The sequence below is a fragment of the Chlorocebus sabaeus genome, chromosome 17, assembly GCF_047675955.1.
Source record: "Chlorocebus sabaeus isolate Y175 chromosome 17, mChlSab1.0.hap1, whole genome shotgun sequence".
In the NCBI taxonomy this organism is placed as follows: domain Eukaryota; kingdom Metazoa; phylum Chordata; class Mammalia; order Primates; family Cercopithecidae; genus Chlorocebus; species Chlorocebus sabaeus.
Window position 1 is genome coordinate 3,939,782 of NC_132920.1, and position 12,877 is coordinate 3,952,658.

The 12,877-nt window shown below is 38.0% G+C and overlaps 1 protein-coding gene across 5 annotated transcripts in view; it reads left to right on the plus strand.

Annotated features, from left to right (window-relative positions):
• The window catches only part of PRP4K (pre-mRNA processing factor kinase PRP4K), a 43,630-nt gene extending 34,315 nt beyond the window's left edge, over positions 1 to 9,315 (plus strand). Inside the window, exons 12-21 of one of the 5 annotated variants that reach the window (XM_038005706.2) lie at positions 158 to 272; positions 869 to 1,020; positions 2,989 to 3,075; positions 4,680 to 4,953; positions 5,282 to 5,414; positions 5,926 to 5,971; positions 6,487 to 6,573; positions 6,831 to 6,903; positions 7,341 to 7,386; positions 9,133 to 9,315. In XM_038005706.2, the coding sequence (XP_037861634.2) occupies positions 158 to 272; positions 869 to 1,020; positions 2,989 to 3,075; positions 4,680 to 4,883 (558 nt within the window). In that variant the 3' untranslated portion in view covers positions 4,884 to 4,953; positions 5,282 to 5,414; positions 5,926 to 5,971; ... (2 more) ...; positions 7,341 to 7,386; positions 9,133 to 9,315. Of the gene's footprint in view, positions 1 to 157; positions 273 to 868; positions 1,021 to 2,988; positions 3,076 to 4,679; positions 6,574 to 6,830; positions 6,904 to 7,340 lie in introns of all 5 variants that reach the window. The other 4 variants (XM_073005629.1, XM_073005630.1, XM_073005631.1 and 1 more) reach the window with 4 other exon arrangements.
• The last annotated feature ends 3,562 nt before the right edge of the window (positions 9,316 to 12,877 follow it).

Here is a 12,877-nt window from a genome sequence, read left to right on the forward strand (position 1 = left end):
AGGAAATTGAATTAAAAATAAATAGAAGGAACTTTTAAATGAGTGTCTTTGTTGTCAGTATTGGAATTAATATAACTTTTCAAAGCCAGTAATTTTTATTTATTTGTATTAATTATTCCTGGCTTGAATTAAATTCTGTTGAAAAAATGTTTTGCAGGTTAATGAATCAAAAACTATTTTAAAGCTTTGCGATTTTGGGTCGGCTTCACATGTTGCGGATAATGACATAACACCTTACCTTGTCAGTAGATTTTATCGTGCTCCTGAAATCAGTAAGTTTCTTAATGTTCTTTGACCTGGGCCATCATATGTGGTGGAAACCGCATACTTAATGTCTAAGCACTGTTTTCCATCACACTTCAGCAGCTGCACGCGTTCATTCATGAGGAAGGGAACCATAGCAAGTTCATCCTCCTCAGGTGGAATGAAGGTAGTTGTGACAGGAGTCTTGATCATGTCGGGCAAGAGTAGCAAAACAGTTGTGGAAAATCCTCGACTTTAGAAGACTGCTCTTGATTATTCAAGGTCTGATTATCACATTTATGGATTGTATGGGACCTTTGTTTTTTCCTGTTGCCTTGGTTGAGGCTGATTAGCACCTCTACCAAAGGTGAAATGGGAAAAGAGAAGAAATACATATTTTCTTTTGCCCTTTAAGTTCCTCCCCCACACCTCCATTTTTTAAGGTTTTTAAGTTTGAGTCTCTATTAAGAATTAGTGAGAAAGAACACAAAACTAATTGTCAGACTAAGGCATTAAGATTGTGATTATAGTCCAAGCTAAGGTAGCCCCTCATTAGTGGAAAAAAAAATTAATAGTAGTCAGTTTTCCTTGTCCTCATATATTAAAACTTTGATTTTGTTTTCAGTTATAGGTAAAAGCTATGACTATGGTATAGATATGTGGTCTGTAGGTTGCACCTTATACGAACTCTATACTGGAAAAATTTTATTCCCTGGCAAAACCAATAACCATATGCTGAAGCTTGCGATGGATCTCAAAGGAAAGATGCCAAATAAGGTAAGACATTAGCATGAGCTTCTTTAAGGTCTTAGTTTCTTATAAACTGACAGACTGCTGACACTTGCTCACCACTAGTGAACTATAAAACAACAATTTCAGAAAGGTGGGTAGATGGCTATCATGATTTCTTAGGGTCTTTCCCTTTTCTGGTGTTTAAATTAGTGGTTCTAATCAGCCGAGAGCCAAAGATAAGAGAACTTTTTCTTTTTCTTTTTTTGAGACAAGAGTCTCGCTCTGTCGCCCAGGCTGGGGTGCAGTGGCCGGATCTCGGCTCACTGCAAGCTCCGCCTCCCGGGTTTACGCCATTCTCCTGCCTCAGCCTCCCGAGTAGCTGGGACTACAGGCGCCTGCCACCACGCCCGGCTAGTTTTTTGTATTTTTTTAGTAGAGATGGGGTTTCACTGTGTTAGCCAGGATGGTCTCGATCTCCTGACCTCATGATCCGCCCGTCTCGGCCTCCCAAAGTGCTGGGATTACAGGCTTGAGCCACCGCGCCCGGCCAAGAACTTTTTCAGTGATGGACAGAGAGCAGCAATATTTTGGGAATGCACCTTTATTGGTAAAAGTTTCAAAATGTTTGGAAGACAGAATGGAAAAAGATGAAGATCGAGTTAGGTTAAATATAAGAAAGTGCTTAGTGGTCAGAGAATGAATAGGTGAATATTAGATATTGTAAGAGGAACTTGATGTTAATTAATTAAAGATTGGAGGTTATTTGAGAAAGGTACCAAGAAAATTTATTTAATATCTTTCTAACTCGCCCTTGATACTTCCTTCAGCTATAATACTAGTTTCTGTTTAACATGAAGCAAGAATGTAAGCATTTATTAAAGTGTCTGAGGGCCATAACTTAGCTTTTTATCTTATTATTATTTTTGGTTTTTTTGGAGAAGGAGTCTTGCTCTGTTACTCAGGCTGGAGTGCAGTGGGGTGATCTTGGCTCACTGCAGACTCCGCCTCCGGGGTTCACACTATTCTCCTGCCTCAGCCTCCCGAGTAGCTGGGACTACAGGCGCCCACCACCACACCGGGCTAATTTTTTGTATTTTTGGTAGAGATAATGAGTTTCACCGTGTTAGCCAGGATGGTCTCGATCTCCTGACCTTGTGATCCGCCTGCCTTGGCCTCCCAAAGTGTATACAGGCCACCGCACCCGGCCATAACTTAGCTTTTTAAGATTTCAGCCTATTTGCTGAATTTCTAAAAGATTTACACGTTTTTCGTAAAGGTCAGAAGCCTGTATGGCTTTTAATTTTTTTTTTTTTTTTTTTTTTTTGAGACTGGATCTTGCTCTGTGTCCCAGACTGGAGTACAATTATAGCTCACTGCAGCCTTGAACCAAACCCCTGGGCTCAAGCAATTCTCCTGCCTCAGTCTCCAGTGTAGCTGGGACTACAGGCATGTGCCACCACACGCAGCTAATTTATTTAATAATTTTTTTGTGGAGATGGAGTTCTGCTGTGTTGACCAGGCTGATTTTTACACATTGTCCAAATTCTATTATGTTGGACTTTTTTTAGAATAAGTTACATAAAAATGAGCTATGTTGGTATTAATTGTAATGAAGTCTGACCTGTATCATATTAGGGCTGTTGGAACATAATTTGTAAAGTGGCATTAGGTTACCTAACTGCCAAGGAGATTAGTTCTGTAATATTTTTAGGAACAAATAATTTAAAGTCTTTGTTGACTTTCCAATTTTAAATAGTGAAAGCCCAATTTGATGTTATAATTGTTTTAAGTCGCTGCCTGGACAAATATAATTTCATGTTATTAAGTAGTTTTAGGTAGACCATTTGTATTTGCTTTTCCAAAGATTTTAATGAATTCCTGGGATCAAAGGAAACTGAGATCAAACGAACCTACAGAGACTAAATACTTATTTGACTTACTGTATTTTAAATTGTTAGTAGGCCAGACTGTTTCATAATAGTTCAAAACCCAAGTTTTTGTTTTGTTTTGTAGATGATTCGAAAAGGTGTGTTCAAAGATCAGCATTTTGATCAAAATCTCAACTTCATGTACATAGAAGTTGATAAAGTAACAGAGAGGGTAAGTGTTTTAAATGCAGCATTCAGTAGTTATTTTATTGTTAATTAATTGAGTATTAAGTCATACTAGGAGCTGGTGAATTAAAAAAGAAACAAAAACACAAAAGTAAATATTTCCTTTTTGCTGTTGACCAATTCCTAAATAAAACACATTAGGCCATGGAAAAGATGAAAGGATTTTAAAATGTTTTTCTAGCATAATGAATTTGTTTTTATTTTAGGTAATATTTAGGCCCTCGTCACATCTTCTTTGGATTACTTTCTTGGTCTGGCTTCCCATCCAGCTTTCTTACTGCTGCTGGAGTGATGTTTCTGAAAACAAATCTGATCATGTTCCTGTCCCTGCCTAAAAACCTTTGTTGGCTCCCTGTTACCTTTGAAATAATGAAATTTAAGTTCCTCAGAATGACAAATCCAACTTCCTTCTTCGGTTTTCAAACCTTTCTTCGGTACACTCAGAACCCCCACCCTTCCACATTTGGCCAGAAGGCATGCTGGTTCAGACCTTCCTGCCTTTGCTAACAGACCTCCCTGAGCTTAGTCATTTCCTGTGCTGTCTCACCCCCAACCCCCTAAAAAATTTATCTTCAAGCCTCAGCTGAAATACACATTCTGTATGAGCCTTTCGAAAACTCCCAGATTGAAGTAATGATTTCCTTTTTTTTGTCCCATTATTATGTCGTATGTCCCTGTCTTTGCTGGAGCACTTAATAACACTTCATGGTATCAACTTATTCGCATGTCTGTCACTTGCCACTTCAGGGTAGGGAAAGTACAATGCAAACAGCAAATGCTTATTGTTAATTTTCATTGCTAACTTGGAGTTGGCCTTTTTTTTTTTTTTTTAATTGAGACTGAGTCTCACTCTCTGTCATCCAGGCTGGAGTGCAGTGGCACGATCTTGCCTCACTGCAACCTCTGCCTCCCGGGTTCAAGCAATTCTCATGCCTCAGCCTCCTGAGTAGCTGGGATTACAGTTGTGTGCCACTATGCCTGGCTAATTTTTGTGTTTTTAGTAGAGACAGGTTTTGCCATGTTGCCCAGGCGGTCTCGAATTCCTGGGTTCAAGCGATCCACCTACCTTGGGCTTCCAAAGTGCTGGGATTGCATGAACCACCGCACCCGGCCCAGAGTTGACGTCAACTTTTTCATTTAAGTTTTTTGGTTACCTTTTAAAAAGATGTAGAGCATAGAGGAAACCACAGCAAAGTTTTAAATGAATAGATGATGATGATACACAGTCATGCATCGCATAACCACAGCATACACTCACACACACCTAGGGTACGTAGTATGGCCTTTTGCTTCTAGACCTGAACCGTAAGTTGGTGGACTGAATACTATAGGCACTTTCATAAGTGGTAAGTGTATGTGTGTATCTAAACATAGAAAAAGGAGAGCAAAAGTATGGTATTCCAATCTAAGGGACCACTGTCACATATGCAGTCTGTCATTGTCCAAAATGTTGTTATGCACTATGTATATATTTTTTTAATATATGTATATTTTTAATATTTTTTATAGACTGCCCCCAAAACAATCTGATTTCAGTTATATATGCTTAGTAACTTATTTAGAGATACGCATTTTAAAAATTATTTTTAGGAGAAAGTTACTGTTATGAGCACCATTAATCCAACTAAGGACCTGTTGGCTGACTTGATTGGGTGCCAGAGACTTCCTGAAGACCAACGTAAGAAAGTGCACCAGCTAAAGGACTTGTTGGACCAGATTCTGATGTTGGACCCAGCTAAACGAATTAGCATCAACCAGGCCCTACAGCATGCCTTCATCCAGGAAAAAATTTAAACAAGATGAAGAAACTCCAAGGGTTTGAGTAAATACAAAGACTGAAGAAATTTCACAGCAGTTTATTAATGTATATAAACTTATAAATATTTCTCCAGCAAATTTGAGGAAGCATGATATATTTGAATTAACACCAAGGGTGATATTTCTTTTAGAAATGTTAGTTAATCTGTTTTGTGTCTTACGTGAAATTTCACTGTAGAACTGTTTTAAATTGCCAAGACTGCACAAAATTACAGTGCTAATGTATATGGTTGCAGTTCACATAAAGACAAAAGCATCTGTTATAAAATGAGTAGTAGTATTGGGTGGTTGATTTGTTTTTAGCAGACTTGGCTTCAGTTTGGTCTTGGAGAAAATGGCCAGCATAAATGCTGTTTATATTCACGTTTTCCTAGGTGTGTGTGTGCAGGCCACAGCAGCATGCCCTTGGTGTAGTCAGTGCCGAAAGGGGTCTGTTCCTTCTTGAGCCTGCCTGCAGGGATGGTCTCCTTTTAAAGCAGGTTGTGTGCAGCATTCAGTACACTGAAGGTAAGCTAAACCATCAACATCTCTGGTGTTTTAAGATGTTATTTTATTGGAACAACTGACAAATGAGGGATGTTAGCTTTGTGGCAGAATTCCCTGCATGTGTGATAACTGATCTTGTTTTATTTTTTGGCATTGCAACTGTGGCATAGTTACAATTTCTGTTTGTTCATCACATTTAAAATTGGAAGAGAACGCGCTTGATGGATAGAGCGCCTTCAGTGTACTGTTTCTTATTAACTTTACTTTTTTAAAATCAACTTGCTATAGACTTTATATACATTTTGTTAAATATAGTTCCTAGTGACATAGAAACAATGCGTAGTTTTCATTTACTAATTACAGATGTTGAGGCCTAATTCTGAAAGTCCTCATATTTAAAGGCTAGATAGACAACGTAATGAAATTTTTAACTATTTGTATGTCATTTTGAAAGTGTACTGCTTTATGGTAAAAGTGTTTTTCATTTGTTCATTGTTTTCATTATTTGTGATCATGTTGTCTTTCAATACAGGCATAAACCTTCCACTCTTGAACAAAGCAGCTGCTTTTTAAAAGCGGTAATTGCTTCTTTACCTTTTATTTCTTTTGTAAATGAAGCTTTTCTTTAAGAATGTGACTTTAAAGTGTTGTCTATTGCATAAAACAGTTGACACTCACTTATTGTAAAGTGAAGATTGTTCTGCTGCATGTGAAGTGGACCATGCAGATTTCTGTATGTTCTCAGTATGCATCACTAGATAATAAAGTCTTTTGTGAACAAGGCATTTGTAGCCATTTTTAAAAGCTTTTGTCTTCAGTGCTGGTAAGTCAGGTAAACCATAAATAGTTATTAAAAGCAACCTTTTGTTTTTTTCCTGAAAGTTTTTAATTGAAAGTATTATTAGTTAAAGATGTAAACCTAGCCAAAAGTATCAGTTTATTAATAATTAGGATCCTAATTATTTCAAAAAATCCTACAAATATTGTCAGCTTTCAGTGTAGTGAGATTATTCCTGTAGGTTATGGGGTATAATTCAGGATTTAACTAATGTTTCTGCTATTTTCTCACTTTTCCTTTTGATGGTGCGGAAAGAGAAAAAGGAAAACGGGGCACAGGCCATTCAACGCCTTCTCCAAGGGGTCTGATTTGCTGAGACACCAGCTTCACCTTCTTAACAAGGTTATTTCTGACAGCATGTGTAGATAAACATTTAGCAACAATTTAAGACAAAATCGTGTAAATCAACTTGGTTTTGCAACACAAAGGAATTTGTATTATTAACATGGTAGAAGAGAATTTTTCAGAAATATATGTAATCTTTTCTGTTTGGGGGGTAAAATTATTGCTTGTCTCCCTGAGGAATATGGAAAATAATCAGATTTTAGGGGTATAAATAATATTTTTAAATTGTAAATGGGATTTTTTTATTCACCCAGGCACCTAATTACAACAAGCATGCACATTTTGGTGCATTCAAGAATGGAAAATCAGAATAGCAGCATTCTTCTGGTGGGTTTTGCTCCATTTAAAGACATGAAATGAACCACAGCCAGGAAGGTGATAGATGATATAATAAGCCACCTCTGAACCTACACCCCGTCTCTTCACGGTTTAGACTTACTAAAATAAATGCAAGGTGATTTTCATCTTCAGGTAGAGTGAAGCCTTTTAAATAAGGCGTCACGGGTGCAGCTATTCTACCTTAATGAAACGGGTAGTGATTTTCCCACCATTATTTATTTTGGTGATAATATGCTGCATATTCAAGTCTTGTAGTTATTTTCACCCAAAGTAGTTGACAATTTGATGCTTCTGGTGATGTTTATGGCTTCATTTTATATAATTTTTTAAGTAAGTTCCACTAGAAACAGTTCATCTTATACCTTCAAAACTATTACCTGTTCTTTAAAAACGAAGTTGCTTGTTACTTGTTCTTTGTGTTTTAGGTGCAGCTCAGTGGAAGATGATGACAACCAGAAGACATGAGCTAAGGTTTCTGTCCTATAAAAGATTTATTAAAAAACAATCCATTTAGTTTTTGTCTAATTTTTTAGTTTTCAGCATTATGATTTGGGTTTTATTGGTGTTTGGTATTTAGAATAGTAGTGCTATTGTGGTGTTCATCTGTAAAGTGCTTGTTTTATCATACTTCCTGCCTCTCCCCCTCCCCCAGTTTCTTCTTCCCTAAAATAAAAATAGTGGTCAACTTTAGTAATGTAAAAGGCTCTTGGATGCTGAGATTCCACATTAACACATGGTTGTCAAAATTGGATCTTAAGGATCTTAGAAAAACAGCAACCACCAGAATAGCATATATCTAAAAGTAGTCTTCAGCTTTAGGCAGATGCAAAAGAATAGAAACTGGAATACTAAGAATACTGTTCAACTCCTTTAGTATCTATTCCCCAACTTACCCTTTAGGAACCTCATTATTAACCAGTGTTCCAGTCTTAAAGTAGACAAAATACTCAGAGCCATTGGTTTTATTTTTATTTTTTTTTTTAAGGGAAATGAAGATGATACTGTGGGTTTTTTATGCCCCAGTGTAGCATATCTAGACTACCTATTTGAAAGGAACCCTATAAACTGTCTTATGTTCATATACATGATTTTCTTACACTCTGTAATTTGGCTGAGGTGCAATTTGGAACTTTGCAAGACCTACTAGATTGAATTTCTTTAGTGAATGCTCCTTAATAAATTTGCATTTATATTTTAGAGTAGCTGTATAGTTTTCAAATGCTATCTGCCATGAAGTTTTTGCTTTTATTATACTTTATGGCATAGTTTTCAAATGCTATCTGCCATAAAGTTTTTGCCATATTATACTTTATGGCAAACATGGTATCAAGTGATTGTCAGACTTGAGGACTCATAAAAGTCTTAGGTATGGACTACTATTCAAAGATGTTACAGTTTTTTCTAGGGTTAGGAGAATAGTTGAGATCTAGAAAGCATAGACATTTTTTACACTCTGGATAGACTTTATTCTTGAAGGTCATCAGAAATGAGGTTGGAATTTCGAGGTTTTGAGCAGGGGGAGCATCTTATATTCACCCTTAAATTGTTATTAATGCATCCCGTTTTCTTCATTCCCCAATAGCTATCTCATTTCACTGTCTCAAAATTTTGTTTTAAAATAATAGAAATGTTTTGCCATTATTAAGTACCACTTTATTCCCAACAAAAATAAGTACTCAGGACTTTTTTTCAATATGAAATATTTATGTAATGTTTTATGGTATGTGGTAGAGGAAGTGAAATGTAATGTTCTCAGTTTTGTTCCATATTTGCATTCCTTTTATGCTTTACCTGTATTTTATCATTTGTAAGCAGAACTCTAGCTATATGTATAGAAATAAAATCTCTGAGATGAAACAAAGGAATCACACATGATAAAATTTAGGCAAAGTAGTTAAGAAATGGCCCTTTTGAATGTTGAAGATAGGAAAGTAGCCATATATTCAAATGTAATTTTCCTCCTTTAGTTATAATGACATCTTTTCCAATTGGGCTTCATAAATGTGTTTCTTTCTTAATAGTATCCTATTTCCAGCATATATTCAACATGAATTTTATCATTCTCCTCCTAATGGAATGTCTTCCTTATAGAAATGTTCATGACAAATTCATTTGTTTTTTACATGTCAATAATGTATGCTAAATTAAAATGTTTTCCAGTTATTCTGATAGATGTCATTATGGCATCCTTAATTTTTCTTCTCCTTCTGTATATAGGGGAAGGGACTGTTCTGAAGAACCTTTCCATTTAGTGATCAAGATATGGAAGCTGATTTCTGAAAATGCTCAGTGTATATTCTAATTATTTGTGGTACCATTTGAACTGTAACTTGCATTTTAGCAGCGCATGTTTCTAATTGACTTACTGGGAAACTGAATAAAATATGCCTCTTATTATCATATTGTCTCCTGGTTTTTTTCTTTGCTAAGTTCAGATTTTCCTCACAAACATCAAAACATTTTCAAAGCATTAGGTGCAGTGTACACCAAAGGGTGTATTATATTCATGTTCCTGTTACATACATTTCTGCTTTGGTTTTCCTAGTAATGGAAACATAGATAAGAAATGAGCCAACTCCCTTTTTTATAACGATAAACATAAATTGGTTCATTGCCCATATGATAGCTTGACAAATCTTGGGCTCTTATCCTCCGTCTACCTACTCTTTAAATTTTCTTCTTTGAAGGAACTGTTTTCGGCTTTTCAAAATAGTGAGTAAAATAAGACAGTGTAGTTTGTGAATCTTAGTGCATGCAAAGCAGGATTGGAGAAAGGCAGAATGACCTTGTAGAATGCACTCACCCACCCACCCTGTCGGAGCTAACCATCACAGAGTGGCAGGTAGAAGCTAGTCTGGTTGAATCCGGGCTAAGAAATGGTCAGATGGCACTGGCTCTGGATAGTCTTCATGTAAAGGCCCCAGTTATAATTTTCTTGGACTGCATAACCATCTAAAGTGGCTATGAGGTTATCATATCTGATACATTTTAGGGAAAATAGTGTGCAGGATGTATTGGTTGAGGACCTTTCACACATACTTTTTTTCTTTTTTTCTTTTTTTGTTGAGATGGAGTCTGTTGCCCAGGCTGGACTGCAGTGGCATGATCTTGGCTCACTGCAACCTCTGCCTCTTGGCTTCAAGTGATTCTCCTGCCTCAGCCTCCCAAATAGCTGGGATTACAGGTGCCTGCCGCCACGCCCCATTAATTTTTGTATTTTTAGTAGAGACAGGGTTTCACCCTGTTGGCCAGGCTGGTCTTGAACTCCTGACCTCAGGTGATCCACCTGCCTCAGCCTCCCAAAGTGCTGGGATTACAGGCGTGAGCCACCGCACTCGGCCCCACATACTTTAATTAGAAAGATTCAACCTCATGAAGATCCTGTGAGCTGAGAACCATCAATGACTGGAGAGCTAAACATGGGAATTTATGAGCAAACCAAGTCTAAGTTTTCCTGAACAGAATTTACATGTGTGTTACAAACTGCCAAATGTTTTCTTCTTCAAAGATAATAGTGGACGCTGACTTCCACCAAGTATGAAAAATAGCCAAATATTTTGTATTCATGTCTCCAGTTTTGTCCACTACATACGTGGTCAAGTGGGTCCAACTTCACCTGTTTGAACCAGGTATTTTTCCCCCTTCAGTCTACAGAATAAAGGAGATGATACATCTCTAATCCCTACAAAACTTGCACTTCTGGTCCCAGTCCCATCTCCATGCCCATTCCCACTGCTAGTCTCACTGGAAGGGTTTGTATTTTGCACCATACCATTTCCATGTGCCTTGGCACACGCCTTGCAAGAAACGACATTGTTAGGAATTATTGTTCCTGCACCTGACTAATGCTAAAGACGTCCATTATCATGATGGTCTGCCCTCCTGTGTCATTCTTACTTCCCTGATTATTTTGTGAATACTTGTATATGCCAGGCACTTTCGCTGCTAGTCATTTAACCCTCACATGACTACATGAGATAAAGACAGTCTACCCACTTTACACATCAGAAAAATGAAGCAAGAGAGGTTAAGGAAACTGCTGAAGGTGTTAGAGGTGTTCAGTGGCAAGAGTCGGTTTGAATTTAGCGTGGCGACAGAGCTAGCGCTTGTAACCACTATGTCATGCATGACAACTGGTAGTCAAGTATACCTGCCAGGATACAGTCGCGAGCAAAACAGGCATGTCCTTTGTGAAGGTTTTACAAATACAAATTACATCATGACCCTCGGGGTGAGGGGAAGAATCCAGGTTGCTAAGGAAAGTAGAAATGAGAATGGAAACAGCGGGCTTGTCGAAAAGGTTCAGTACACAAGTTAGAAGGAATTGTAAGAATTAAAGATGGTTTGTGGGAAACGGGTCACTGAGAGTTGGAATTTAGTGAAAATGTAAGTCCACTTTGGCATATACTTTTATGAGAGGGATATTATACCACTTTGGATTAATGAGACTGATTGGGATACATAGAGGTAAAATTTCATTATGCAACTGTTAGTTTTCTATTGCTGTGCTATTTGATTCTAGAAAATTCTTTGAAATTAAACTAAAAACTAAGCATGCTCTCTGTGACCCCTGCCTCTAAGAAAACTTTGAGCCTTAAGCTACTAAAGCTGGAAAAGCTACAGTTGTTCTCTTCAGCATTTATTTGAATTATCCATTAATTCACTCATCCCTAACTCAAACATTCCATCTCATTTGGAGAGATGATACCCAAAGATTTAGTGGCTGTCTTTGTATGTGGGGTTATGGGGGGAGAGGCCTTTTTTTTTTCCTTTTTTTTTTTTTCTTAGATGGAGTCTTGTTCTGTCGCCCAGGCGGTGGCTGTGGGCGATGTCAGCTCACTGCAACCTCCACCTCCCAGGTTCAAGCAATTCTGTCTCAGCCTCCCGAGTAGCTGGGATTACAGGTACCTGCCACCATGCCTAGCTAATTTTTGTATTTTTAGTAGAGACATGGTTTCACCATCTTGGCCAGGCTGGTCTTGAACTCCTGACCTCATGATCCACCCACCTCAGCCTCCCAAAGTGCTGGGATTACAGGTGTGAGCCGCCGTGCCCAGCTGCCTTTTACTTTTCATTTGGTACCTTTGGGTAATGGTTGAAGTTTTAATCGTGTATTTTTTAAAGTTTTAGAAAAATTAATTTTAAGGCCGGGCACGGTGGCTCAAGCCTGTAATCCCAGCACTTTGGGAGGCTGAGACGGGTGGATCACGAGGTCAGGAGATCGAGACCATCCTGGCTAACACGGTGAAACCCTGTCTCTACTAAAAAATACAAAAAACTAGCCGGGCGACATGGCGAGCGCCTGCAGTCCCAGCTACTCGGGAGGCTGAGGCAGGAGAATGGCGTAAACCTGGGAGGTGGAGCTTGCAGTGAGCTGAGATCTGGCCACTGTACTCCAGCCTGGGTGACAGAGCAAGACTCCGTCTCAAAAAAAAAAAAAAGAAAAATTAATTTTAATTCACCAACCATCCACTTAAAACCCAAACACAGTATATCCCCAAATATCTGAACCCCTGATTTATGTACGTTACATCAATCCTTTCATCACATCTTTCAAAGTATGATCCAAGAACCACCTGCATTAAAATCACCTAGAATGTTTGTTTATAGTGTGTGTCCACGGGTCCCACTTCCAAAGACTGTTTCAGAGGGCCTGCAATAGAAGCTAGGACTCTATTTTGTTTCCTTGATTCTTAGGGGCAGTAAGTTTGTCAGTCATGTAGTTTTCCTTTTTCACTAGTTAATGAGTTATGTGTTGGCTGAATGAATTTCAACTAACCAGCCTTAAGACTTCCAGCAGTGCAGAGCCTGGAAAAAATTCTAGTAACATGACATTTTCGCTGCTCTGTGGACAGTGATCTTACCCATTTTTTTCTTCAACATTTAAAAAATACTGGGTCTGAGTGGAAGAGGGTTATTTCATGCCTAAACCTGTAGTTGGGCCCCAAAGAGAACAATCTTT